General features: G+C 39.6%; 1 protein-coding gene and 1 long non-coding RNA gene across 2 annotated transcripts in view; one reads left to right on the top strand and one right to left on the bottom strand.

Annotated features, from left to right (window-relative positions):
- The window catches only part of LOC145451876 (uncharacterized), a 328627-nt gene that overhangs the window by 79995 nt on the left and 220651 nt on the right, over positions 1 to 27981 (top strand). The window lies entirely within an intron of this gene.
- Positions 56 to 17122, bottom strand: LOC145452682 (uncharacterized). Its single transcript, XM_080330851.1, has 14 exons — positions 16371 to 17122; positions 16010 to 16312; positions 10757 to 11026; positions 10412 to 10693; positions 10319 to 10354; positions 4169 to 4477; positions 3834 to 4112; positions 3638 to 3772; positions 3272 to 3424; positions 2872 to 3195; positions 1115 to 1393; positions 752 to 1048; positions 400 to 681; positions 56 to 336 (listed from the first exon to the last, which is right to left on the bottom strand). Exons 1-13 carry the CDS (start codon positions 16435 to 16437, stop codon positions 557 to 559), a joined length of 2859 nt encoding a protein of 952 aa, XP_080186977.1. The 5' UTR covers positions 16438 to 17122; the 3' UTR covers positions 56 to 336; positions 400 to 556.

Genomic DNA, 27981 nt, shown 5'->3' with positions numbered 1-27981 from the left:
CATTTCATGGAATTGCGAATTATTGGAAAAAATACTTACAAGTTCGAATTTTGTTCGACTCAGCATCAAGCGACCGTTTAATACCATCATTTGGCGAATCGTATTCGGCGTATACAAACGCCTTGTAAAATTTATTAGCTTGAACGTCGCTGAACAATACTGACGGATCCTCTGCATTGCTCAGTTTCTCAGACTTAGCGATGGAATACCAATCATTGGATGCCTGAGCTTTCAGTTGATAAATATGGCGCAAACGAGGTCCCTTGGCTGGTTCGAATTTCAGTCTCAGCGACTTCTTTTCTATGACGAGTCTTACATTTCTAGGTCTCTCAATAGCTAAATAGAGTAACTTAACTATGATCGCTGAAATGTTTGGCTAATTCATATTTATACCCCCACCTGTTTCGAATTCACATTCATCTGACCATTGACCAGTACCTTTTGAATTCATTGCACATATTTTTACGTAATATATTGTTGCAGCCCGGAGGGACGAAAATGTAACGGTGTTTATATTGGCCTCTTCCTCTCTCATGATAGAATTGTCATCACTTCGCTAATGGTCAAGATATTTGATTTCACCTCCATTTGCATCGTTTGTCATTTCCTCCCAGTTAACAATTTGAGTAGTATCGGATCTGTGGTGTAACGCTGCTTTCACGTTCGCCACCTTCATTGCCACTATGCAGAGAAGTGATAAAATCATTTTCTGCATCATGTTATGAAGTATAGGTTACATATATGTACATACATGTGTCTGTGACTACTTTATTGGAAATACAGCCACTAGTCGGAGTTCCGTTGTGCACAGCCATGACTTTGAATACGTAACAGATTCCTGCCTTAAGGTTCTCGAACAAGTATTGATCTCCTGTGACCACTTGGAGATCTCCGACCTCATGCATCTGAGGGCATACATAAGCTTGCAATTGATAAGAATCTGGCCGCTGTTTTGATGATGTCCATTTGACATGCGTTTGCTTCCTGGGATCTGTTATATGTTCGTTGTTGTTGGATGCGACAACATCTGATGGTACCAAATCTCCGCCTGAAGTCGAATATATAGGTTTTTGTCATGTTGTGATAAGCGCAGTTTATTATACATCATTCGTACCAATAAGAGACGGCATGGATTCGGCTGTGTTTGTAAGGTTCTTTTCGCCTTTCGCTATTACTTTGGCATAGAATTTCATACCATATCCCAACGTCACATCCAGATCTCTTTCATATCTGTTTTGTCTCCCGACATCTTTAGTCAATGCAGGTTCTTTCGAATCATTTGTATAGATATTCACTCTGAAACTTTTTGCGCCAACCGAATCCTGCCATTCCATATGTAGCTTATCCTGATCAGTATCCACTTTACAATGAATAATTTCTGGCTTTTTCGGCCCTTAAAAAAAGAATGAGTATGAGAATTCGAATTATTTGAACAAAAATTGTTGTGAAATGGATTGGCTATCATTGTAAATCCATGGTTGAAAAATAGGTGCATTTATAAGATTTCAACCATGACGTGGGATGTAAATATGGTAAACGGCCCATTTAGGCAGGGCATGGTAAGGTGTGGTATGGAAAGGGAAATTTCCATACTCTGTACCAGCCACAATCGTTCCATAAAAAACTGGCTATTTTCCATAAAATAGCAAAATTCTTCCATACCATATATTTGACACATTTTCCATACTCTCATAGTAGCCCAACCTCTCAGATATTCTATTTTTGATGTGTGCAAATTTTCTGGCGTTTATATTCCAATTATTTTGGAAGGAATTATCCATTTAATCAACCCTGATGCACTGATCCAATCCCCTATTAATTTGTGTCATATGTCAGCTATGTAAGTTGCCTAATCGTCGAAGACGGTGCGAAAAATATATACGGGATCATTTGGGAATCATAACAAAACTTCATGACATATAAAACTAGTGTGAAGACGCACTGAAAGCAGTAATATTGTGATATCGACAAAATTACATAAAACAAAGTATTGTCCCATTAGAATATATTTTGAAATATAATTTTACATCGCTGAAATCAATAGGCATTTTGTGACAGCATATCAAATGTCCGATTCCCCCTCCAATGTGTGGGCCATACTGATTAGTTTAATTAGCCAACATAAGTGTGTTAATTCCTACAACAGAGATAACCGGTTTTAATGAAGATACAATGTGTATTGGAGACCGAGACAAGCTACATACTTTTGAATTGCAATGGTGATGCTTATGTCAAATTGATATTTCAAGATCGAATATCATTAGTTTTTATGATATTCAGATTGGAATAAGTATAAATAAAAGTATTTACCATCATGTGAGAGTCGTGCAACCTTTTTGTCTTCAAATAGATATCGACCGCGTTGGGTGAGCCTGAGTCGCAATTTGAGATATTACCATGAACATTGAACATACCCCTTTCAATGAACGATTTTCTGAGGTATACAATCGATTTGACAAATCTAAAGTTGGATCATTGTCATGGTTCCTGCAAAACTGCCGAAATATGGAAGTATGAAAATATTTCCATACCATACTTGGAAGTTTCCATACCATTCTACCAAAATTTCGCTCCATACCATACCATACCCTACAATGCCATGCTTTCATGTACTAAATTGTGATTTTTCATCCATTCCAAAGGGTGTAATTGAGTGAAATACATCAATTCGTATGCAGATATATCCCAGGGCTGCAGCGCGTTCTGTTGTCGTGTACCATTCCAAGAGATCGAAAGGGGTAGGATTGGTCTGTATAACTCATTTCCACCCATTGAAGGGGTGTGAAAGCATAAAGATTTGATACCCTTTTCTTTTGATACCCTATCTGATAAATACACCATTTTCCACCCATGGTTTCACAGTGTACCTACTTGTGCAGAATATTTTTTCGACACTTCTACCAAATATGACTTCATTACTATCATCGTCGATGATCTTGTACACTGTCTGCACAGACACCGTGTATTTAAATCCGAGGTGCAGTTGAAGAATCCGGTAGCAGTGAATCTGATCGTCTTGGTCGGGATGGCAAGTTTGCCTTTTATCAGATTCTTCTCGGTATGTCACCTCATATCTTTCCACAGAATAATCAGAATCAGGATCGTCTTCAAAACCTGGGCGGATCCAAGAAACCAAAAACTGGTCCATTTTCACTTTTTCCGCTTGAATTTCGGCTTTCAACTCACGAACAGAATCTGAGAAAATAAAATATACTAAATTGAATGTATTTATATGTTTCGCCATCACACGCTGTGCGTGAAGAGATCATACCGAAATTTTTGTCCGCGCTTGGTGGGCAGGGCGACGCCTTGAAATTCTGTATATTGATTGTTGAGCGACTTATATCATAATTCGCATCACCATCACCTTTATGAAGCACCAAAGCAGATGTTTGCGAACCGACAGTTGTCTCACACTGTTTTTCTGACAAGGAAATCAACTCTTAAATTATGCTTAAGCCTTTTGTAAAGGAACTTTGAAACTCACTTTTCAACGTAGTAATTCGATTTGATCTACTTGGAATTGAACGATCATCCCACAAGGCTGATATTGTGAAATAATATGTCTTGTTGCTTTTAAGGCGGCCAAACTTGTATGAGGTTAACGTTCCAGATATTTGATGGGTCTTTTGTCTACTTCCATCCGCTAGGAAAGCCTCAATTTCGTATCTGTCTGGAGCACCGACACGGGGTTCATCGAAAGATATGTTGAGGGATCTTATAAAACCATCGTTATATGAAGCCACCACCTTCCTGGGACATTTCTCATCTCCTATGAATTTTTATCATGAATTATGGTATCAGGAGTTATTATTCCCAACCCTGTTTCTTACCAATGAAAAATGGTTTCCAATCAGACTGTGATATTTCCCGCGCATCAGTACAAGCCGTGACCATTGCCCAGCAGGATTGGCCTATTCTAAAATCTTCAGTCATCGTTACGTGACAGATACCAACATTTTCTGTGATATCTTGTGTTAGCATTGTTTTTTTCTTGTTTTCGCATTGCAAACTGATTTTATATGTTTTCGCATCACATATTGGATCCCACTTGAAAGTGATTTTCCCGTGCGAATATTCGATTTCATCTTTCATCATAAGTTTCTTCTTTTCTGAAAAGGTTTAGCTATCTCCTAAATTTTATTTGCATTTATTTCAAATATCTCACCAGCATAGAACTGATATGTTTTTGTAATTTTTTTCTTCGTGTCGTTGTCGATATGTTGAAATGATGTTATCAGTTTAATCTCATATTTGTGTCCAGTAGGAACTTCGTCGACTTCCCATTCAGTGGTAGTTGATTGAAGCTCTTCACTCTCACATTTGGTATTCCAAACATAACCAACTTGATATAATGAAACCCGATATCGCAATTTGTGATAATTTCTTCCGGGATCGACATCACTCCACGCCACTTTGATTGTACATTTGTCACCGGTATTACTAGATATTTTCGCCGAAATCTTCTCTGGCTTTCCTGCGACGTTAAATCAAAACATAAATGGAGTATGATATCCAATTGTGTCACGAGTTCAAGATTTTCTTATCATAACAGTATCGGGAAACGATACAAAGCCGATAGCGGTAAATTACAGTGCCATTTACGCAAGTTTCAGTTGCTTTAGAAGAAATGACTCGTTCTAGTCCAGAGGTGTGCAAATATTTTGGCTCGCGGGCCGCATTAAACATCTAAATCCATTCGCGGGTCGCACTATAGTGAATTGATGTTTTTTTTGTTGTTGCCAAAACGCAATATTTTAATTCAATTACATAGTGACCGAGGAAATATGAAGGTAATATATATTTATATATATAAAACAAGCCAAACATTGATAGGTTGATAAAGTACACGCGTCAGAAATATTGACATGATTTTATAAGCTGGTCGTCCTCAATAACCAATTTGTCAAAATTAGGGATGGAAGTGGCTAGCGCCGATTCTTTAGCAAGATTGAAATTTGAATCTGTTGGCAACCATGTGTTTTGCTGACTTTACTTTTGCATTACGTCCAGCCAGGTTTGGAATGACTCGAGTCAAACTGCAGCACTGAAAGTAAAAAGCTTCCCGGAGTTGCCAATTTAAAATCACACTCGTGAACCGAATTATTTCATTCCTGTTTTGACTTTGTGATGTTCAGCAATGGAAACCTTTCAAATGCACGGGCCTTTGATGTCCGGCTATTGCGCTTGCAAATAAATTAGAAATAAGCATCACAATAAGACTATAAGCTAGCATTGTCACGTTGAAATATATTAAGAAAAAGTTTAGTCAAGTCGCTGCAATAATTATATATTTTTAATACGCATTTTATCTCTCTACTTCCACATGGTCAATGCTTAAGTAGCTAAAAATATCTTTTCGATATATCATTTCTATATAATGAAAAATATGATTCGGTTAAGTCAGTGGTTGCCAAACTTTCTTGTTTCGCTAATCCCTTCGGCCGATATTTCAGCTGAAATGTCCCCTAATAGAGAACAAACCGTTGGCAACATGGTCATTTTTTCTCTCGCAAATACCATTTGAAGGTAAAATAAGAAGGGCGTCGTGACATTAAAACTCCAGGACAGAGATTCCGAAACTATTTGAATCCACACTTTGGCAATGTACCTTTGGGCACTTCCGTATCAAACATTTAACACAAGGTTACGGCGATCCAAGGTGAAATTCAGAAAACCAATGGGGGGGGGGGGGGCAAACATCTAATGGGTTCAATGGAATTACGTAGTTTTATTTGGTAGGGACGTAACAACACTTTCTTACCAAACATATAACGATACCATTGGCTGATCAACACTTATTCTGGGGGGGGAGGCTTAGCTTACAGGGAGTTGCTTCACTACACGGGATACATACAACTGACTGACAAACACAAACACCATTTCTGTAGTGAACCAACCAGTGTTGGGATCAAGTCACTACCTTCTAGTCACGAGTCATTTCGAGTCATTGCACATTTTGACTCGAGTCAAGTCAGGTCAGGTCAATCGATTTGGAAGGTGACTCGAGTCAAGTCAAGTCACTCGATTTTCGGAAGTGACTCGAGTCAAGTCAAGTCAAGTCACGAGTCAGGTCGCAATTCAAGTCAAGTTGCCTTTTTGAAGTATGAGGCATGATTACGTCATCGCATTTTTCTAGCTGTCTGAAATACAGATTGAGTGGTCATAGATTCCGAACCGATGAACGAATATAGAATTGAATATACCCGCAGGAAGGCGCTATATCTCTCACATATACATAGAACTGTTAAACTACGTAAGTAATTGCGTAGCCTCAGTTTACAGTATACCAATCAAAATAGAGAATAGAGAATAGAGAAACGAATTGATAAGATGCAATACATTACCCATTTACAAATTAATATGATACAATTCGAGCCTTCGCCAATGGTTGAGGACTATATAAACTATATTCGAATTCAATTTCAGTAAAACAAGAGGTTTGGTTAAGGTAAGAACATAGAACAGAAATAGACATTTTGCTATTTTATTACTTTACTACTAGTTGACGACAACGTAAGCTGTAAGCTTCGATCACTTCGTTTGCCATTAATTTATTTGTGAGAGAACAATGAAGGCTAAGTGAAACGCACGAATATTGAAAGATGGTCGCTCTCAGTGCGCGGTTACACCAGCGTTTCGCGAACAATCCGAACATATGCAAGATACCGATTAGGGCCTACTTGATGACTTGAAATTGACTCGTGAATTTTGCTCCGAGTCACGAGTCAATCCACATTTCTGATACGCCAAGTCAAGTCAAGTCAAGTCATTTTAGCAAAGTGACTCTAGTCAAGTCATGACTCGAGTCATCCCAACACTAGAACCAACAGTGGGATTACTGGATTCACAAGCGTCGCCGGATTAGGTAACGGTGACCGCTAGACTTATCCGTTTATAACAGGGGTCGCCAACTCAAAATGGGTCGCGGGCCACTTTTCAAATTTCGTAGCGGCCGCGGGCCGCATAAATTCAGTATCTATATCAAATAGGCAACCACGTTTTAAAACTCTACGTCAGTAAAACGCTGTCCACCTAACATAGGCGATGGGAATTGTGACCACATATGAAATGATATTTTATTAAAGGAATACAAATACAACAAAAATCACCATGATCAATTTCATTTTATTTTGAACTCCGAGCTGTGCGTGATACCTGGAAACGTTACTAGCTGAAAGACCATCTCCACGTAAGCTTCATCTTATGGGGAAGCCCTGAGCCAGTGGTTCTCAAACTTAATTTAGACACGCCCCCCTTACTGAAAAATTTTGCGGGCCCCGTATCGTCATATCACAAAATGAAACCAGAATACTAGCAATCCCAACGGATAACTTGATGGCATGGAAGGTTATGACTGTTGGTTAGAGAAATGTATGATATGAATTCCGAATTTCACACAGGGCAATAACCATGAATTTGAGGTAAATCGCGCGGAGCGCGAAAAATTTTTCAGTTGACCGCAGGTCCGCCCTTCTTCAGATGCTTTCACGGCCCCAGTTTGATGAGAACCACTGCCATAAGCCGTTTTCTTGACGTCCCGGTTATGGCAGTGTTTAAGCCACTGCACGTCAAGGTAATATATGCCCATGTTCATTTATATCATCTGATTCTCCCTTGATGGAATGCTGTTGCCATCACCAAAGTCGTTTTAGCTTGTGACGAATAGTGATGTTGGACACCTGAGAATAGCTTATTTTGAAACAACAACAAAACTATATTGAACCTGTGGTCAATTTCAGCACTTCAATATGGTTTTCTTAGCTTTCTTCCGAAATCTCAAATCATGTCGCGGGCCGCGTTTTGGTGACCCCTGGTTTATAATGTTTATATATTTACTGCACGTAAAATCCGCCAATAAAATTGATATCAAAAATCAATGTGTAGTATTGACTAATGGACTGCTCACGCCATCCCCGAAAACTTTTCTAAGTTAATGAATGAATTTGTTCAATAATTTTGGTACCTGGATATTTATTGCATATAAGTGATCAGATTTAGGGGTAGATCTGATAGAAGTTATTCCATCGGAAATTAGGACACCATGCCACGCGATTAAAACTATTAATAAAGTTCTCCAGAGTTAGTGTCTGGTGGATCCGTTGTTATTAATCAGGTTACTTTGTTAAGAGATGGTGAGATGCATGCGAATAAAAATTTCAAGGCAACGCAATTCAGTAACGTCGTTTTCTTGACGTTCAGGCATCCTATCAATATCGATGGTTTCGGCCAATATGCGTCCTTTAGGTCTAGACCAGTGGTTCCCAACCTTTTTCATCTCGTGCCTCCCTTGGCCGAAATTTGAGCCAAAATTCCCCCCTTATGATAAATCTGCCCGATGATTAAAAATGGTCATTTTTACCGCGCAAACACTCGTTGACTGAAAGAATAAGACGGGCGGTACCGAGTGTTTGTTTCTAGTAGTGCTGTAATAACACTTTGTAGACCTCCAAAAACCACGGTCTTGGTCCCAATCACACAAATTCTGGAAGGCTTGACTCAACAGACCCCCCCACTTCCATTTGTGTTTTCGGCTTACCATGCACCAATCGCTAATATAACTGCTGTGAAGAATCAGTAACCATAAATTTACTGGCCTCACGATTTTTTTCTCAAGTTTGCGTATGCATGTGGCCGACAATAGTGGTACTTTCATATAGAGCAGGGTTGACCAGAGTTTGACTCGAGTTTGACCATTTTCTGATAACTCGACTTGACTCGAGTAATTTTCTCAAAATACGGAAACGACTCGACTCGAGACAATCTGGGTGTTGACTCGACTTGAACTCGAGTCATTGTTAATGACTCAAACCAAGCCATATGACTCGAGACTATAAAACAGCCAAGACCGACATTTCATTGTAATTTCGAAGAACAGTAAATTGACCACCCTGTTGGAATTTCGTCTATTGACCCTGGTACTTGACAATGCGACAAGAAACTACTCAAAGTAAGGAAAATTAGTATATCATAAATCCAAATCATTCAATATCACCAAACAGTGTTGACTTGAGTATGACTTGGACTCGTGCTCGAGTCATAATACCATTACTCGGACTCGACCGTCTGCTCGGTGACTTGGACTCGGACTTGACTCAATGGTGAATTGAAGATGACTCGACTTGACTCGAGTAAAAACTATGAAAGTGAGATTGACTTGTGACTCGGATCCTCGTGACTGGGTTACAGCCCTGATATATAACATACACGTGATCATATTCCCTGCTGGAGCTCATTGAAATTTAGGACACCCATTACGTTTCGGCAACATTGCACCAAGTTTACCATGTTTTTTTTTCGATCGGGTAGCTGTTCACTTAAAATAAAGCAAGGCTAGCGATCTCCTTGACTTGAATCGGTGACGTTGAAACATTTAGTCACTGTCTGAAAATGTTGACTTGAAAATATAAGATAAATACTTTCACTAGAGGCCTTCTTGTGATAGATCCGGCACGCTTTTTACTCGCTTAGGATATATTTGATTGAGTGGCCGTAGCTGGCCTACAAAATTGTCTTGCGAACTGCAGCACATCTGAACTAGTTAAAAAAGGGGTGGGGGGATTTGTAAGTGAAAAAGAGATTTCAAATAGCATTTGAACTTACTTTCAGCAAACAAATAACAGCCATAAGGAGCATACGTTCGGATATAACTGGTTGACTGCATGACAGTTCAAACATGAACAATTTGGGAAATCCGTTTCAATTCGAAAGTGGAATTCCTCCATAAAAATTGCAAAATTCCCCTCAAGGGGGGAATTCCTCCCCGGTTGGGAACCACTGGTCTAGACTGAAGCATACCAATGACCCCAGACAATACTAAAAATATACTCCCCTCTCATATTTGAAGACAGTTTTGACTTATATCTGTAAAATATATGTATTTTTAGTTTTTTGTTATTGTAGAGGGGTGCCCATATTAAAATCAATAAATCTAGTGATATTAAATCGTGCAAAGCGCGAGGAACAATGTCAAGTTCATTAAAAATAAAAATCAGTAAAAATAGGGAGCGGTGCGGGCACCATTTCTTCCTATCATTACTCCAATGCCATTCTCTAGAAAAAAATAGGTCAAAGGAAAATAAGTCGTCACTTTCCGTTGTGCCATCCCAACAAACTCGGGCGATACTAAAATTATACCGCACTTTTATAATTGTGAATATGTAGTTTGACTGATATCTGTAACTTTATGCGTATTTTTCACTATTTTTGGCTTTCTTGAGGTTCCCATATGGTCGAAGAGGTTCGCGATGCGTGAAACGTTCAAAATCACTGAACTTGACCATTGATCATCAACGGCGAGACTATCTTGGAAACTTACCGAAATTTTCATCTTTTTCGATTGCTTCAGCAGGCCCTGATAAATAGCAGTTCGAATGATACCAGACGTCGAAAAGACACATTTCTTACATACATGGAGGAGTCTCAATCCATCCAGATATACTACAAGGTTGATGTGTATTCTCATTGACAAGGCGAACAGAACACTGATACCAATGTTTTGATTTCAATTCTTCGGCTAAATAACAAGACTCCGTTTGTCGAAAGGGTTTCCTATTTTTTAGGTCCTTGCCATTGCTTTCGCAAATCTGAATCTCATAATCAGTGACCCCGTTTTTCGGTTTGTTCCATGTGAAACGAATTTTTCTCCGTCCTATTATTTTACCTCTCACATCTGTAACACATCTGTCTCCTCCTGAAACATCGTACATTCATTAGGTCAGATACATTCACAATCACACGAAGTGGATAAAAATACCAATTGTGATTCTGTTTCTTGCGAATCTAGATTCATCACCTTCTCCACGAGCTTCAACTACAAAACAGCAAATCCTGCCATACCGGCATGAATCTGTCATTCTGTACTCTATTGGGGTATCCAAATCCGTTATTTCCGATCCATAAATTTCTTGATCTTGCTCATCCAAAATATTCAGTTTGTGATGAAGAGCTCCTTCTGCTGGCTTCCAATTGATAATGATAATTTCGTTTCCACATTCTATTGATACGATTTCTGGTTCTTTGATTTCTTTAATTGAAAAATAATATAGTAAAATTTATGTATATATGCAATTCAATATATTCCTCAATGAAGTAGTCTATATAATCGGCTGGTGTGTTCAATTATTTGCCTTACATCACTCTCTATAGCAGGGGTCACCAACACGCGGGTCGCATGCCGCTATGGCTATGGCTCTACCACTGCGACACATTTGTGAATTTTCATAACGGCCAGGATCATTATTTTCGTGTGGTAAGCACTGATCCCTCTAAGCTACGCGCGTGCGTCGCCGTGCAATGCTTTTAAAGTCGCCGCGCACAGAAAAACGTGCGCCGTGCACAAGAAAGTCGAAGTGATGACATTTTTGTAGTAGTTACGCACTGTTTTCAAAGGGATTGCGCAGTGAGTTGGTGAGTGCGCGCAGACTCGTGAAAAAGTGAAGGGAACATTGGTGGTAAGTATGAGGCCAAGACGATAGCCAAGACGAATTAAAATTTAGCAAAATAGCCATACATGGCTCGCGGGCCATGTGTTCCAAAGTTTTTATTCTTTATTATTTTTTTATGAGGTAGCCTACTATTTTAAAACTTTGAGATTGTCCTCTAGAGGATCCGATCAGCAGTAAACCTTTCTTGATATTCAAACGTTGCGCTTCTATCCGTATGGGATAGTAATCAACTGTTATATATAAAACTAACTCATCATTACAAAATGGGAATAAGATTGAGCTTGCTATTCACATTACAATGTAACAGTAATGATGGACTAACTGTTTCCACTGTAACCACAATCAGATATAGGTCTACAGCCGGGGTGTCAAACATGCGGCCCGCGGGCCGCATCCGGCCCGTAGACGATTTCATCCGGCCGCGAAGCAATACTACGTAGATTGGAAAGTTCATATAGTTTCCAGCATAATTGTAACTAATTTTGAGATTTTATTGTAGGAAATACTTCCATTAAATATTCCCTTAAGACGGCATATGTTGAGCATGCTCATGCTCATAGGCTACATTATAACCACCAGACTGCGCTGCTGCTGTTTCAGCCTATAGTTAACACTGGAAACAAGTCGGTGAATTTGGAACCTAATTTCTAGAAGGCAAAAAGTGCACACTGTGTTAAGAGTTTATGGGGAAATTGAACAAAACCTCTTTGTCCACAGAAGCGAAATCGCCAATGCGCAACCGTTATATGCAGTTTACATGGCAAATATACTACTTAAAAAGTAATTTAAATATCTCTGGCCAAATACTGTATCACATCTGATTCGAAGTGTTCCTGGACTCCAGGTGAGCCCGAATCAAAGTTTAATTGTGATAAAAGAAATTCCAACGTCCGCCTTCACAGTTACAGCCCTTGGATTCCTCACAGCGCATGCGCATGGCTAGAACGCCAGATTACTATTAAATCTAGGGATACGTAGGTATATGCCCACTTAAATCGTAATTAGCGCCACTATTTTAGCCTTTCATAACTGTATTAATCCGGTCAATCATCGCATTTGACCCATTCCATCGTTCGCGATTGAAGATAATTGTTGCTAGTTGCTAGCTAGCATAAAACCTATATGCACCGTGTTATAATGTAACATACCATTATTATCTATATAAAATAGTAAATTATTCAGGTGAAAAGCTAGGACATGAGGTATCATTTTGGAATCAGTTGACTGGTCCGGCCCGGGAACGATTTTAAGGTTAGAATCTGGCCCACGACGCAATTTGAGTTTGACACCCCTGGTCTACAGCAAATGAATATACCACTAACATCGAGTAAGAAAACTTCTGATGCTACCTTGACACCTAGGCGTGCTGCAGTGCTTAGTAGATACTTTTCAAATCTTCATTTCCCTACTTTTCTGGTACTTCTGGGCAGACATGGGGTAATCGCGATTAGTAATCGTAATCGATTACGACGATTACAGCATTTTCAAGTAATCGTAATCGCAATCGATTACATTCGAAAAAATTCCGAAGTAATCGTAATCGTAATCGACTACTTCCCATATCTAATCGATTTCTTTGTGAAAGAACGAGCACTTTTTATTTGTCCAAGTTCTATGACATGAACTGAACATTCGTGAACAAGGAAGATGTATTATACCAGGTTCATGATAGCACAAACGTCCGATTTTTAAATGCCATTGCTCATTATTACGTCAGAAGTAGCCTATTAGCTTTGCTAGTCATTGCGTAAGAAGTATCCACAGTAAATAGATATTCGATGTGATTGTAAGAACACCCGCCGTGCTGTATATCAGGTTATCAACACGTTCCACACGCCAGTACCCCGCAGCAGGATAATTAATCATCACTCTACTGAGTAACTTTTGTATTAATGTTTGGTTATGCAAACGCAGTTTGACCGTTGCTGCTTAGCGAGCAGTAGGCCTATATGTAGTACGTATACGTACGTACAGCGGATATAGATTTCAAATTTTGTACTCGTCAAATAAAACAATACGGTTTCCACAACGAAGCAATAAAAATCAACAGCTGCTGATATATATCATAACCGAGCCGTTTTTGCCGTTTCTCGTAGCGGCAGCTTGCATTACATTATATCTATTAAGTTGAAGGCAGAATTTTATGTTTTCTTCATCTTCTTCTCATATGACTGTACTCGAAACAGGCGCCAATCGTTATGTCATAATTCTTTACTCAACATTGGGACCTGCCGCCAAGAGATGAGCATTGAGCATGGATTAGGATTAGGTTTTGAAAAAACAGGATTTGTGAAATTTTGTCGGATTTGGATTGGATTTGGATTAGACATTTTTTTCGGAACGGATTAGGATTTGGATTGGATTTATGTATTTTCTGGGAGAATGAAATGTGTGGCGAATGGCGACAAAATTTATTCAGATCAGTTATTAATGTACTTATAGTCACTAGGTTATCTTGAATCAAGTGAATCGTTGGTTGTGAAAGAAAATTTTCTAATCCCTCCATTGCATAAATTAATTTTTTTCTTCTGAATTTCCAGTTGGAATCGGATTAGGATTGGACATGGACTTGAATATGAAAAAGTTATGGATTAGGATTTGGATTTGGATTGGATTAGGACATAAAAATTTCAAATCCGCTCATCTCTGCTGCCGCCATAGCCATGAGCTTATATATTATGTTGACGTGGGTTTTAGCTAGAATCAGGACCAAAACAGCAATTCGTCCCCCAGTCCAAACGTTGGTCTTTGGCCGCCATAGAGTGATATTTTCAAGTTGAAGACTGAATTTCGTCAATAATATCGGTTATTACATTATATTATTCATTTGAATAGTATATTCATTTCAATATGAATATACTATTTAAATGTATATTGAAGTTTTGTACCTCCAAGAAGTTGCTCAATATATTATTATTAATTTTTAATCCTCTCCTTCTCTCTGCCCCCCCCCCCCCCGATGGTCAGATATACCTGTAGAGCTGCGGGGCACGTAATTCATAATTATAACGCCTGTTATCTTGTTATAATTACTTTAGCGTATGTTGTTCATTCGTGACTTCCGGTCTGTTATACAATCAAAAGATAATGTTGTATCCCAAACGTAGTAGACTAAAAGAAAAATTTCGTGAGACACACACACAAATTGTCATGTCTTTATTGCTCTGTGGGTGTACGGGGGGCATTTGCATTGTGGGCTCGGATTGGAAGGACCGGACCAGTAGTCACGCCCACCCAGCGCGGCTATTGACAATGGACATATGCCCTAAGTTTCGGCCAAAGTCTTTCTATAGCAGCACACTTCGTGAAGTCGTGTGTGGGTAGTAATTGCATATGTCTTTTGGTGTGTCGTGACACGGTATTGACTGGAACCTAAATACCTATTGCTATAAAATAGGGTTGCATCTAAAACAAAAATAAATTTAAAGAGAACCTGTTTACAACAAGACCCTTGTTGAAAACATGCTTTTTATTTTATTTTATTTTTTAAGCCATGACGTGACGAATATGGATTGACATTGACAATTGAAAATATAGGGTAAATATGACTCCTTTGACGAAATATCCGTACTATAACTGTTGAACGGACTATTTTGAGGGGTTCCAACCATCCCATATCTATGTACGTCGGCTAAATCGGGTGGTGATTGTGGAAAGCATATTTTTACACAATTATGGCATAATTTTACAATTTAAAAAAACACAATTTTGTTGAAGCCTTTGTTTAAAACACTGTTTAAACACCACTGTTTTAAACAACCATTTGTTTTAAATGCAATCCTAAATTATGTATGCTTTTATGTTGAGGGGGAGACGTATGCATTCCAAAATCAAGCTTATCTAGAGAGAATTTTCAAGTTAATTAAATCTCTCGAGAATACTCTATAATTTATGTTGGATTACGAAATACTTTTGAGTCGCCTTCGAGCTCGCTCCCCACCCTAATGGAAAATTTGGGGTGCGGCAGTCATGGACCTGGCAAGAATGCAAATCGTTGGGTGCGATAAATCGTCCTCTATGAAAATCAGCAATAGGTACATTATGACGTAACAAGCAAATAACGCATCTTTTTGAAAAGAAGTTTGTTATCTCATTAGGCCTTTTCAGCGCAATCCATACATTGTCTTCCAATATAACTTCTAAAATGCAAAATAAATGTAATCGTGAGTAATCGTGATTACTTTTCCAATGTAATCGTAATCGCAATCGACTACTTTCTGATTTTGCTGTAATCGTAATCGTAATCGTAATCGCGTCATTTGGAAGTAATCGTAATCGCAATCGATTACATTCATGAAGTAATCACCCCATGTCTGCTTCTGGGTGATCTGGGAAATCTCAACCTCCACTTGTTGTCTAATTTCGTTCATGTGATAAAATGACTAATAACCAAAGTATAAAATTACAACATTACCATTGTATTGGTTACTATGATTCATGCAGTACATTTGCTTCTGAGCATATGTAAGGCCAGAATCTTTTACATTACTAACAGTGGAGTAGGCCTATGTTGAAAACATAAATAATATTTCAAGCTGGTCTGAACTAAAACACCTATTTACCTGTTCTCAATTCGTGAGAAGCCTCAACATCATATCGTTTACCCGTATCAATTTGCCGATAGGTTGATGTGACAATGAAGATGTAGGTCTTTCCAGACATTAGTTGCTCAGGCTCGATGCACGAATTGTCCTTCAATTTTAATTTGTTGAACTTATTTGAATTTTTTTCCTTGTACGATGCAGCAATTTTCATCAGTTCATAGTTGAACTTTTCATCACCGATATCAGCAGGTGCCCACTCAAAGAATCCTTCGTGGCCATATTCTACCATTCCGGCTCTACACCCTCGGATAGTTGGCTTTCCTGAAAGGTATGAATAAAATTATAGCAAGGATTGACGAGATGAATTTGCGAGCCTTACCAGCTGTAAGTATGTCGAATCCAGGGAGGCTAAATGCTGAAATGTAACGAGGCATTTGATTTTTCATATATCGCTAAATAGTGTATATATTTTCATTGCGTGGAAATATTGCTCAACCATTCCATCGTGAATATTGATGAAGAATGAAACTAGGAAGTCAACTGAATTACATAAATAAGTAAAGTGAGTTTATTTGAAGCAGTCACTTTTCCGCTATGAATTATGTAAACATTCTGATTTCATGACAGGAGTTTTCAAATACTATTTTAGCACGATCCCAAAATAATTGATTCAATATATCTCCCAATCACCCTACAAATTTAACAGGTTTCCGCCTAATTTTAAGGAGTATAGACTCTGCAATTATATACGAGTCAAGTCACAATTCAAGTCAAGTTGCCTTTTCAAACTATGAGGCATGCTTACGTCATTGCATTTAGCTAGCTGTCTGAAATACAGATTGATTGGTTATTGATTACGAACCTATGAACGAATGAAGAGTTAAATGTACAATGTACAATGTACATGCAAGAATAGGCGCTGTATCGCTCACCTATATGTAGAACTGCTAAACTACGTAAGTAATTGCATGGCCTCAGTGTATAGTTACCAGCCAAAATAGAGATAGAGAAACGAATTGATCAGACGGAATACATTACCCGTTCACAAATTGATATGACACAATTCGAGCCTGTGCTCGTTCTTGACGACAATATAAACTATATTCGAATTCAATTTCAATAAAAATAAGAGGCTTGGTTGAGGTAAGACCAGAGAACAGAAATAGACATTTTGCTACTAAATTACTTTACTAATTTACGACAACGTAAGTTGTATGCTGTGATCACTTCGTTTGCGGTCAATTTATTTGTGAGAGAACAATGGAGGCTCAGTAAAACGCACGATCATTGAATGATTGGTCACTCTAATGGGTTATACACCATCGTTTCGCGAAAAATCTGAACATATGAAAGATACTGTGATTTTTATCGACACCGATTAGCTACGTGATGACTTGAGATTGACTCGTCAATTTTGCTCCGAGTCACAAGTCAATCCACATTTCTGATACGCCGAGTCAAGTCAAGTCAAGTTAATTTAGCAAGTGACTCGAGTCAAGTCAAGTCATACGAAAAAGGTGAATCGAGTCTGAGTCTAGTCAAGTCATGACTCGAGTCATCCCAACACTGTTTGTAAGTAATATATTTGTCGTGTAAACTGCATATAACGGTTCCGCATTGGCGATTTCGCTTCTGCGAACAAATAGGTTTTGTTCAATTTTTCCATAAAACTCTTAACACAGTGTGCACTTTTTGCCTTCTAGAAATTAAATTCCGAATTCACCGACGAGCTTCCTGTGGTAACTATAGGCTGAAACCGCAGCACCGCAGTTGGGTGGTTATAATGTAGCCTATGAGCAATGAGCATGCTCGACATTTGCTGTCTTAAGGGATTATTTAATGGAAGTATTTCCTACAGTAAAACCCCAAAATTAGTTACAATTATGCTGGAAACTATAGCAACTTTTCGCGGAACTTTTCGCTTTCCGCTTCATGGGCCGGAAGAAATCGTCTAGCGGGCCGGATGCGACCCGCGGGCCGTATGTTTGACACCCCTAGCGTAAATCGTTCACCCTCCTACATTTAACAGTTAGTCACTGATGCCATGACCTTAACAAATCCAGCCGCAGACGATCCCATAAAAATGTCATTTCGGCCAGTTGCGGCCACATTGTGCACTCAGCATCAGGCCTTTAACGTGACGGGCAGGGACTCTACATACTATCCTTGTTTGAAAATTTATCCTTATTTTGAAGCGCAATTTATTGGAAAGTCAAATCGTCCTTATTTTGTCATCGGTCTCCATACACTATTAAGGCGGATTCCGTAAAACAGAGATGGCAAATGTTGCTTTATTGCGATCAACTACATCGTTTTTTGTAACGATCATTAGAGGAGATTCGTAAATATCAAAGGCAGCTTCAAGTGCGAGTTCCTGAGAAAAAAACGACGGGACATTGTCCATTGTAGCGTCTCATCACTATTTGTCTTGGTGGCGCAATTCTACTTCATTTGATCCATTTGAGCCGTTCTCCAGATTCTCATAACCAGGTTCATTGCTCATGCAGTTTGCAAGGATGTTAATGTTAGGGTTTCTAATATCAGTGCAACTATGCGTCACCTGGTTCTGTAGTCACGGCTTGCGACACAATCGTTTCGCTTTTCAGGCTTCTTGAAAACGTAGAGTCTTGCGCTACGGTTGTAACGCAAGCTTTGTGTACCGTGTCAGATTTCAAAGAGCGAAACGTCACAGTCGGTGGAAGTGCTTGATTGACATCAGTTGTGGATGACACCGCCTTTCCATGTTTGTCTATCATATATACTTCATAATGCGTAATTTTCAACTCCTCCTCCGGCTTTTTCCATTCTACAATAATCTCATGAGCTGGATTGTAAGAGTTTACTCGTATGCTCACGTTCTGTGGTTTGGATACCCTCGGGGGTGCTAAAGAAGGAAAATTTCGAGCCCTCAACAGTCACGTGACACTATTTGAAAATTAAATCTTGGACATTTCCTGTAAAACTTGTGACTAGCGCATGACCAACCTTTGCATGGTCTGTTGGTCTAGTACGCTCGCATAATGAATTGTCACATGAAACTGTACATTAGAGTTGTCCAAAATTTGGAAAATCTCAAGAATGATGGGTATCAATGTCTCATTCTATAGATTATTGATAAAAAACCGCAATGAGCCTGGAATAAGCTCACAGGAAAGTCGTTAAGATTTGTCGCAAAGCGTTTGAAAGTAGCTATCGACGAGTGGGCGTGCCAGCGACCATAGAACGGCAACAAGACTAGTAATCACGAAATCACGGCTCTCGATTGGCTAATCGGCTATGCTTCAGTGATCACGACGGTAGTGGCTTGCTGATCAGTTGTTAAAGGAGTCTACTAACGGCGGTGATTCTGTAAGCGCATTGTAGGTTGGTTGGCAGATAATGATTTAAGATTGATTCAGGACATGTTGAGTGACTAGATACATGATGATGAACAAACAACAGCTACTTCACACAAACTTAAGGCATGACTGGCTTACTGTGAAGGAAACCGCCGTAGCCTACACATGTCTGTTTTGACCGATGGATAGCACAGAACATGCGGAGAAATATTGCAAAGGCGCTTATGCAAGAGGCGAACGAATTTCTTGTCTCAGAAGAGATGCGTCATAGTTGAATACAAATATAAAGCTTAACAATGACACTACTTGGTCTGATCTTATTAGGCGCCAGTCGTGCTGTATAACTCAAGTCTTGAATGCTCTAAGGATTGGCTGAATCAGTTTTATGCTGGGGACTTATTAAACTCTTACAGCAAAATGAATTCACTCGTAAGTGTTGTCAAAGTCGTCAATGAGGCCGTAGAAAGAGGTGTAGAGGTAAGCACAGACTATGCTGGATTGCTGGTATGACCAGTAAAAATACAGTACATCTTAGCATGTCCTGAAGAAATCTTGAATCATTACCGGCTGTAACACTACAAATGCTGGAATGTAAAACGAGCTTAAAATGCAATGAAGCAGTGCGATAGTTACATTTCTTCGTGGTTCCACTAAGCTATATGGTCGGCCAATATAACATCTTCTGAGCAGATAAGATTTTGTGCGGCATCCATCTCACGTATGGTGTGCTGTACCAGTTTGCGATGACTAATATACTTTACTTACGCCCAGTCTGACGTATTTGCAACCATAACTAGGTATTTCTTGGATTTATATCTAGTTCTCAAAGAGCACAATCATTCGCCGTTTCACCTCTGTCATGCCTGCAATTCTCTAAGGCTAAGTTTAAGCTATACAATCAAACTGTCTTTTTAATGGGCATAATAGCATAGTCTGTGCTTATACCTTTTAACTCTTTGTGCGGCATCATTGACGACTTTGACAGTCCTCAGCATATACGGCTGATTCAGCCAATCCTTAAGGGCATTCAAGACTTCAAATATACCACGACTGGAACCTAATAAGATCAGACAAAGTATAGTGTCATTGTTCAGTTTTATATTTGTATTCAATGATGATGCATCCCTTCTGAAACAAGAAATTCGTTCACCACTTGCATAAGCGCCTTTGCAATATTTCTCCGCAGGTTATGTGCTATCCCTCGGTCAAAACAGACATGTAGGCTACGGCGGTTTCCTTCACAGTAAGTAAGCCAGTCATGCTTTAAGTTTGTGGGAAGTAGCCGCTGTTTGTACATCATCATGTATCTAGTCACTGAACATGTCCTGAATCAATCTTAAATCATTATCTGCCAACCAACCTACAATGCGCTTACAGAATCACCGCCGTTAGTAGACTCCTTTAACAACTGATCAGCAAGCCACTGCCGTCGTGATCATTGAATCATAGCTGATTAGCCAATCGAGAGCCGTGATTTCGTGATTACTAGTCTTGATTCCGTTCTATGGTCGCTAGCACGCCCACTCGTCGGTAGCTACTTTCAAACGCTTTGCGACAAATCTTAACGACGTTCCTGTGAGCTTATTTCAGGCTCATTGTTGTTTTTTATCAATAATCTATAGAATGAGACATTGATACCCATCATTCTTGAGATTTTCCAAATTTTGGACAACCCTACTGTACATCCACGATTATTGTCTTCGCAGGTCATTGCACTTTGTTTCCATCGAAGAATATGGTCCAATGAGGTCGAACAGGGATATCTAGAACTCTAGTAGTAGTTCTAGATAGCCCTGGATCGGATTATACTAATATATACAGCAATCGTCTTCCACACAAGTACGTTAGCGTGTTGAATTTACAAGCAATGTGTCATCGGCCTGACATTAGCGCGTGTAAGTGGTAAACAGTGATTGAGCATGAGCATCAGGGTTGTCCAAAATTTGAAAAATCTTAAAAAGTGTTCGTGATTGTGTCTCATTCTATAGATTATTGATAAAAAACAACAATTAGCCTGAAAGAAGCTTACAGAAATGCCGTTAAGATTTCGGTCAAAGCGTTTGAAAGTAGCTGCTCAAGAACGGGCGTGCCACCGACCATAGAACGGCGAGAAGACTATAGTAATCAAACAACAACGGCTCTTGATTGGCTAATCGTCTATGCTTCAATGATCACGCTAGCCGCAGCTTGCTGATTAGGTGTTCAAGAAGATGGCTCCGGCGGGGATTCTGAGTGCGCATTGTTAGTATTTTGGCAGGTGGTGATTTAAAATTGATCCAGGACATGTTGAGTTACGAAATACATGGTGAACAAACAACACCTGCTTCACAGAAGCTTTTACAGCATGACTGCTTTATTGTGAAGGAAACGGCTGAAGTCTACATGCCGTGTTTTCATCGAGATAGAGCAAAGGCGCTTATGCAAGTGTTGAGCGAATTCACCGTTTCAGTACGCATCCATCATCAGTGAATACAAATATATGTAGCTTAACAATGACACTATACTTTGTGTGATCTTATTGGGCTGAAGCTGTAGTATATAGGTGACGTTTTGAATGCTCTAGTGATTGGCGGAATCAGCCGGTTATGCTTGGCACTTATCAGATGCTTACAGCAAATTGAATGCACTTGTAGGCGTTGTTTGAGTCATTAATGAAAACGCAGAAAAGAGGTGGTAATGTACGCACACTCGTACAGGCTATGCTGGATATGGTATCTCAAAGTCCTTATTGATCCCGCTGAAAAGAGGTGAGAAGAAAAGCACAGACTATGCTGCATATAGTGCATATAGTATCCAGCATAGCTTTGGATATCATATCCAGCATAGCCTGTGCTTACCTTACACCTCTTTTCTGCAGCATCAGTAAGGACTTTGACAACTCTTATAAGTGAATTCAATTTGCAGTAAGTATAACTGCCAAGCATAACCGGCCAATTCAGTCGATCCATAGAACCTTCAAAACTAAAACTATATACTACAACTTGGGTCCAATAAGATCACACAAATTAGTCAAGCTTTATATTTGTATTCACTGATGATTGATCCCTTCTTGAACGGGGAATTCGTTCCCCACTTGCATAAGCACCTGTGCTTTTCCTCGTTAAAAACACGGCATGTAGGCTATAGCCGCTTCCTTCACAATAAAGCAGTCATGCTGTAAAGGTTTTGTGAAGCAGGTGTTGTTTGTTCATCATGTATTTCGTAACTCAACATGTCCTGAATTAATCTGAAATCATCACCTGCCAAAATACTAACAATGCGCTCTCAGAATCCCCGCCGGTAGCAGACTTCTTGAACACCTAATCAGCAAGCTGCTGCTGCCGTGATCATTGAAGCATAGCCGATTAGCCAATCAATAGCCGTGGTTGTTTGATTACTAGTCTTCTCGCCGTTCTATGGTCGGTGGCACGCCCATTCTTGAGCAGCTACTTTCAAACGCTTTGACCGAAATCTTAACGGCATTTCTGTAAGCTTCTTTCAGGCTAATTGTTGTTTTTTATCAATAATCTATAGAATGAGACACAATCACGGATACTTTTTAAGATTTTCCAAATTTTGGACAACCCTAATGAGCATGTATACATTATAGCAATGCATTTCTTATGAGGAAATTTGATACTCGCACTCCTTGGTTTTGACTAAATCCGAGTTTACAGCTCTTCCTTTCTCTCCGGTCGGATATTCAGCAGTTACGGAGCAGTAATAATCTGTTTGTTCCTCCAATAGATCGAACAGGCACATAGGTTCAGCAGTAAACTCGACCTCACGGTTTCTAACATAGTCTCGGGACGACTCTCCTCCCTTCCATAAGACAACTGCATATCGCTGAGGATTTTTCTTGGGATGATGCCATTTAAGAATGAGGCGATTGTGAGGATGTTCTTCATGAGCTTCCAAAGTGATATCCGTTGGAACTCTATCACCATCTGAATTTATATTAGGATCGCCATATATAGGAGTATGTGTTGAATCACGGAAAATAAAGTCGTGCCACTTTTGCAGATGTTTAAGACTACGTTATAATCTTCAATCATCGTATCATAATTTTTTCCCGAAACATCACAATATTGCAATACATTACAAGGACAGAAAGCAGTTAAAGCATGATTGCTGAAGCCTATCAAACCGTTTGGCGCCGGCGTGGGTATTTTTACCCATTGCTGGTACGAGGGAAGCGTTACTGTAATGGAACCGCTATATATCCCGTTCTGATAGTACTAGGTCGTTGCTGTTTATTTCTGCGGATAGATACTGTTTGAGCATGTTCATTGATACCATAATATTTGATATATATTATATCTAAGACATCGAAATCGGATACCAAATACCGTAGATAAATATGTTGCAAAATATACACTGTTTCGGCAACGCGCGCGTCATTGACCACTCTCACATAACTTGCTGTATGTTTCGTTCTGGCCGTATTAGAGCATAGTTGTTTCTTTCTATGAAAAGCTAGTGTCCATACAAGTCCACACATACCTTCATATCTGATATTAGTTACATATAACGTGTTCAAAATCTATGCGATAGGCCGCGTGACAAAAATATCCGACGACTGCATCATTTCGCGGTCACACGCGTTCCCGATATACCCGTCATATAAACTGTCGTATATTTGGTTTTATTGGTCATAGCCAGTTGTAATTTTTTTCTATGAATAGCGCTTGTCAGCTTCTGTTTTTCTTGCTAAAACAAATATACTAGTTATGTCTGCACCGCTCAAGGTTGCATTTGAAAATCGGGAAAAAATTCTCGCAGCGTACCGTACCAGCTTTAAGCAGATGGATGATTACTGGTCACATAACGGGATATATATCGAGTTCTAACAGTGATATAGCTTCACGTCCTTCATAGCTTCTGTCTGTGAATAGTTGTTTCTTATACGATTCTAAATAATGGCTAGTAGTCAAGTGTAATTCGTAATAAATACATTATTACTCCGCGCATATCTACGCAAAAGTGTGCATCTGGATATACCAAGAGCTGTCGTATAACGATATATATCTTACGTTGTAGTAATGATAGGCATTTACGAATTGTCTCTTTCAATAGAACTAGCCAATATCCACCTTTAAGGCCAAAATAAACAACATTAGTTTGCCTAAGCCACCCCAAGGTCGCTTCTGAAAATCGCGAAGAGTATTCCTGCAGCCTACCACGGTAGTGTCAAACGCAGGGACGAATATCCGTAACAATAAGTGATATGTCCTGAATTCTATTGGTAATAGACATTCTTAGATTGTTTCTGTGAAGAGTACATGCCCATAGGATTATATCTACATCAGACAACAGTTATTAGTCATGTATATATGGTAATAACTGCAATATTACTCGGTGTGCATTATGTGCAAGAGGTGTGTATATGTTTGGAGTAGGCTAAGTGCTACCAAATAACGTCATAAACTTTACGTTGCAGTAATGATAAGCATTTGCAGTATATCATTGTGGTAAGGACTGTATAATATACGGCTAGGAATACTAAAGTTACTGCTTTAGGTTCTACAACAGTTTTAGTTATAAGCCTTTTAAGTTACCATACGCGCGCATCACTCGCCATGACTCACTTTCTCGGCGGCCTGCCGCGAGTTGACTAAAACGGTCGGTATTGTTTCGATTAGAAATTATCGCCTGCTACACGTGGAGTGTCGACTCAGGGCTCCCTAGAACGATGAATACTGTGTCTATACAATACATAGGATTCTATCGTCATCAGATACCTATACGAAGGTTCATAAGGTCCGCAATTTAGCATTTCTGTTTCCAACCAACGTTTTCTCGTCTTGTTCTTGATATAAGTGGTCAGACACAGAGCTAAAAATGATTTCAGTGGCGCAATCGGATCCGCGTTGAAATTCTGAATCGAACGCTACCTTGTTTACGGTGGTCGTATCCCATTAAGGTACAGTTTTTCGATTTTGAAAATTGAAGTAAAATTTTTCGAAAATTGCAGCCGGTGCCAATCGGTCTCCAACACTGCCTAAAAATGTTAATTAATTATTCAACTATTTATTTAAAGCAGATTGTTGACGGTATTCGCTAACTTGAACTTTTGAGTCAAGGAGATTGAAGCTCACAAGAAAAAAGGTAGTATCGATTTGGTATGAGTAATATTAGGTATGATGCCCGAGTTACAGCGCAATTCGCAGTCCGCAGCGCTGTGCCTGACGCAGAGCGCTTACCGAAGGTGCCAACTTTCGCAATTACAGGGTGCATCTTCGCGGCAAACGCAAAATCACTGATGGCTAGAGGCACTGGCGTAGCCAGGGGGGGCGAAAGGGGCGGTCGCCCCCCCCCCCCCAAATTTTTTGAAAATTTTCGAAAAATCAATAGATATTAGAGTATTTTTGGGCAAGTGTATGCAACCTAAAATTTTTCTTCGCGCTTCGCGCGATTTAGTGTCCGTTGATTTTGTTATCGGTATCACGAAAAAAATATATTCCGCAAATACCCATTATTGAATTTAGCTGCATTCTCAATTATGAGAATACAACAGTACCAGTAGATACACTAGACTAGCCCGAGGTCGTTGGGTTGATTGAGTCTGTAGGAGTGTCAGTTCAGTATGGGGGTTGGGGACTGTTAGCTCCGGCAACTTCCGTTCCGGGACACACGAAGATATATAAAGTATGCTACATGCTACTCCGCAAAGTGCGCTCCCAAAATGATTGACCACCATAAAACCGAACCATGTATTCCGAAGCCTTCGATATAGATTTTCGGGTGCCTAAATGGCTGGCGCCGAATGATCCTGTCCCTGCAATCAGACCGCTCCAACATAAACGCAACTGGCACCTCCCGTTAAAAATTGCTAATTTGAAATTGAACGAGTCTGATCAAAGGAGTTTTTTAATTTGGTCTGGTATGTATCAGCGATTTCAATCTTTAAAGTAGCGTCAATCTCTACCAGAGGTTACGAACAAAGTAATAAGAATGGACATCACTTGCTCATATAGACGTACCAATATTATTGATCAAATTCTTTCATTTATTAAAAAAAATTTCCGCTCCGCGCGACTAGGGCCAAAATTCACACTGATTGTTCATCACTTTATGTCAGCGATTTGGGCTCATCCGTACAACGACCGCCTAATAAGCTATAGTTGGCAACTGGAAGCTTCCATAGGGTATGTGTGTGTGTGCGTCTAAGAATCGTATGTATAAAGGGTAGTGATGAAATTGCCTATGGCAGGATGTACGGTTCTGCGAGATGTTCCCACGGAGAGCTCCCCTAAAGTCATAAATCCCCCCCCCCAAAACAAAATAAAAATAAATTGTTTTTCTGGCTTGGACCTTGCGTGTGCTCGATCTCTTGAGTGGTGACAGCTTTCTACGCAAGTCATGAAGTAACAGCAATAAATGACAAATGTCCCATCCGGCGTCCACCCTCTAGAACAGGGGCGGCCTACCCGTGGCCCGCGAGAAGGTTTAGAGAGGCCCGCAGGTTAATTCTCAAAATTACTAGTATTATCAAAAAATAAATTACCAAAACCGAATAACTAAAATTTGATTAGCCGGACCGCGAAATTTGGGATTTTGCCGACTAAAATATCAGTTCTGAGTTCCGACGCATTAGCGTAGCCAGGGGCTAGCCACATTTTTCGCAGATCGTCGTATATGACTATATAATGTACAATATTTCGCGCGGCTAGGTTGGGGATCCCCACCAAGTCTTCATGTCATAATTGTCATTTGATTTTGATGCGTATTAATATAAGTATTGTTTTCAACGTTACCTATTATCCGGTACGCTCCTATCGGAAGACTAAAAAAGGTCATCAACATTCAAGTGGCCCGCGCAATGGTTCGTAAGTCTCATGTGGCCCTTTGGCCACCCTGCTCTAGAAACTCTAAATAGTCTTGTGTGTTATGAACATATAGCTCAAGATGTATATTTAATTGCCCCCTGAATGTTTGATGACACCACTACTATCAGCCCTGCCGGCAAATCTGATAATGAAAACGTATTTGCAATATGCAAAGACCAATATAATGAACAAATTTCATTCATTAACCATGAAAAATTTTCGCGATTCGCGCGAAAGTGTTGTCGTCCTGGTTTTCCACAATCATCATTTGAACACATCCGTCTGTGAGTGGAATATATATAACGATCGCCCCAGATGTTGTGTTAATCAGCCAATAAGTGCTCAAGTCCATCGATTTTACCTATTTTTTCCTTATCTTTAAGGGGGGGGGGTTCATTTACGTCATCGAATTTTTCGCCCCCCCCCAAATATTTTTTCTGGCTACGCCCTTGGCTAGAGGTTTAAGAAATATATACCCATTGTACTTAGTTATGGTGATAGTGCGGCTATTTGCCAAGTTGTTATGAGCATGTCCCTCGTAAAAAAGCGTGTAAACATATCTCGAAACCACGTTCGGCTCGGAGTCATCCTAAGTGATTACCGAATATTTCGAATCAATGGAAATCCAATGGAAGACTGCCAGTTGCCACAGATTCTGATGCTTTTTTCGTTACACGGACTGATCGAAATGGTTGCAAAAAACGATTTGTCAATGAAGGAGTGATCGATTGAAAGCGAAATAAAATAAAATGATACACATGATGAACAACAACACCGATAGTAAAGCGAGTTTCCTGCAGCGAGCAGTATGGCGTGTTTATAACCGCATCTAGTCTGTGCGGTT

This window comes from Botryllus schlosseri, chromosome 12 (assembly GCF_051294905.1).
Source record: "Botryllus schlosseri isolate E-star chromosome 12, Bs_hap1, whole genome shotgun sequence".
Lineage (NCBI taxonomy): Eukaryota > Metazoa > Chordata > Ascidiacea > Stolidobranchia > Styelidae > Botryllus > Botryllus schlosseri.
Note: the sequence above shows the minus strand (reverse complement) of the source record. Positions and strands in the feature narration are given on the sequence as shown.

What these genes read in the sequence shown, in the direction of transcription:
- LOC145452682 (XM_080330851.1), bottom strand. Translation starts at nt 16,437, where the DNA reads ATGAAAAATCAAATGCCTCGTTACATTTCAGCATTTAGCCTCCCTGGA. An exon ending in TTCTCACGAATTGAGAACAG is followed by an intron (nt 11,027 to 16,009) that starts GTAAATAGGTGT and finishes TTTCAATTAAAG; the next exon opens with AAATCAAAGAACCAGAAATC. An exon ending in GGCTTTCCTAGCGGATGGAA is followed by an intron (nt 3,425 to 3,637) that starts GTAGACAAAAGA and finishes TTTCCTTGTCAG; the next exon opens with AAAAACAGTGTGAGACAACT.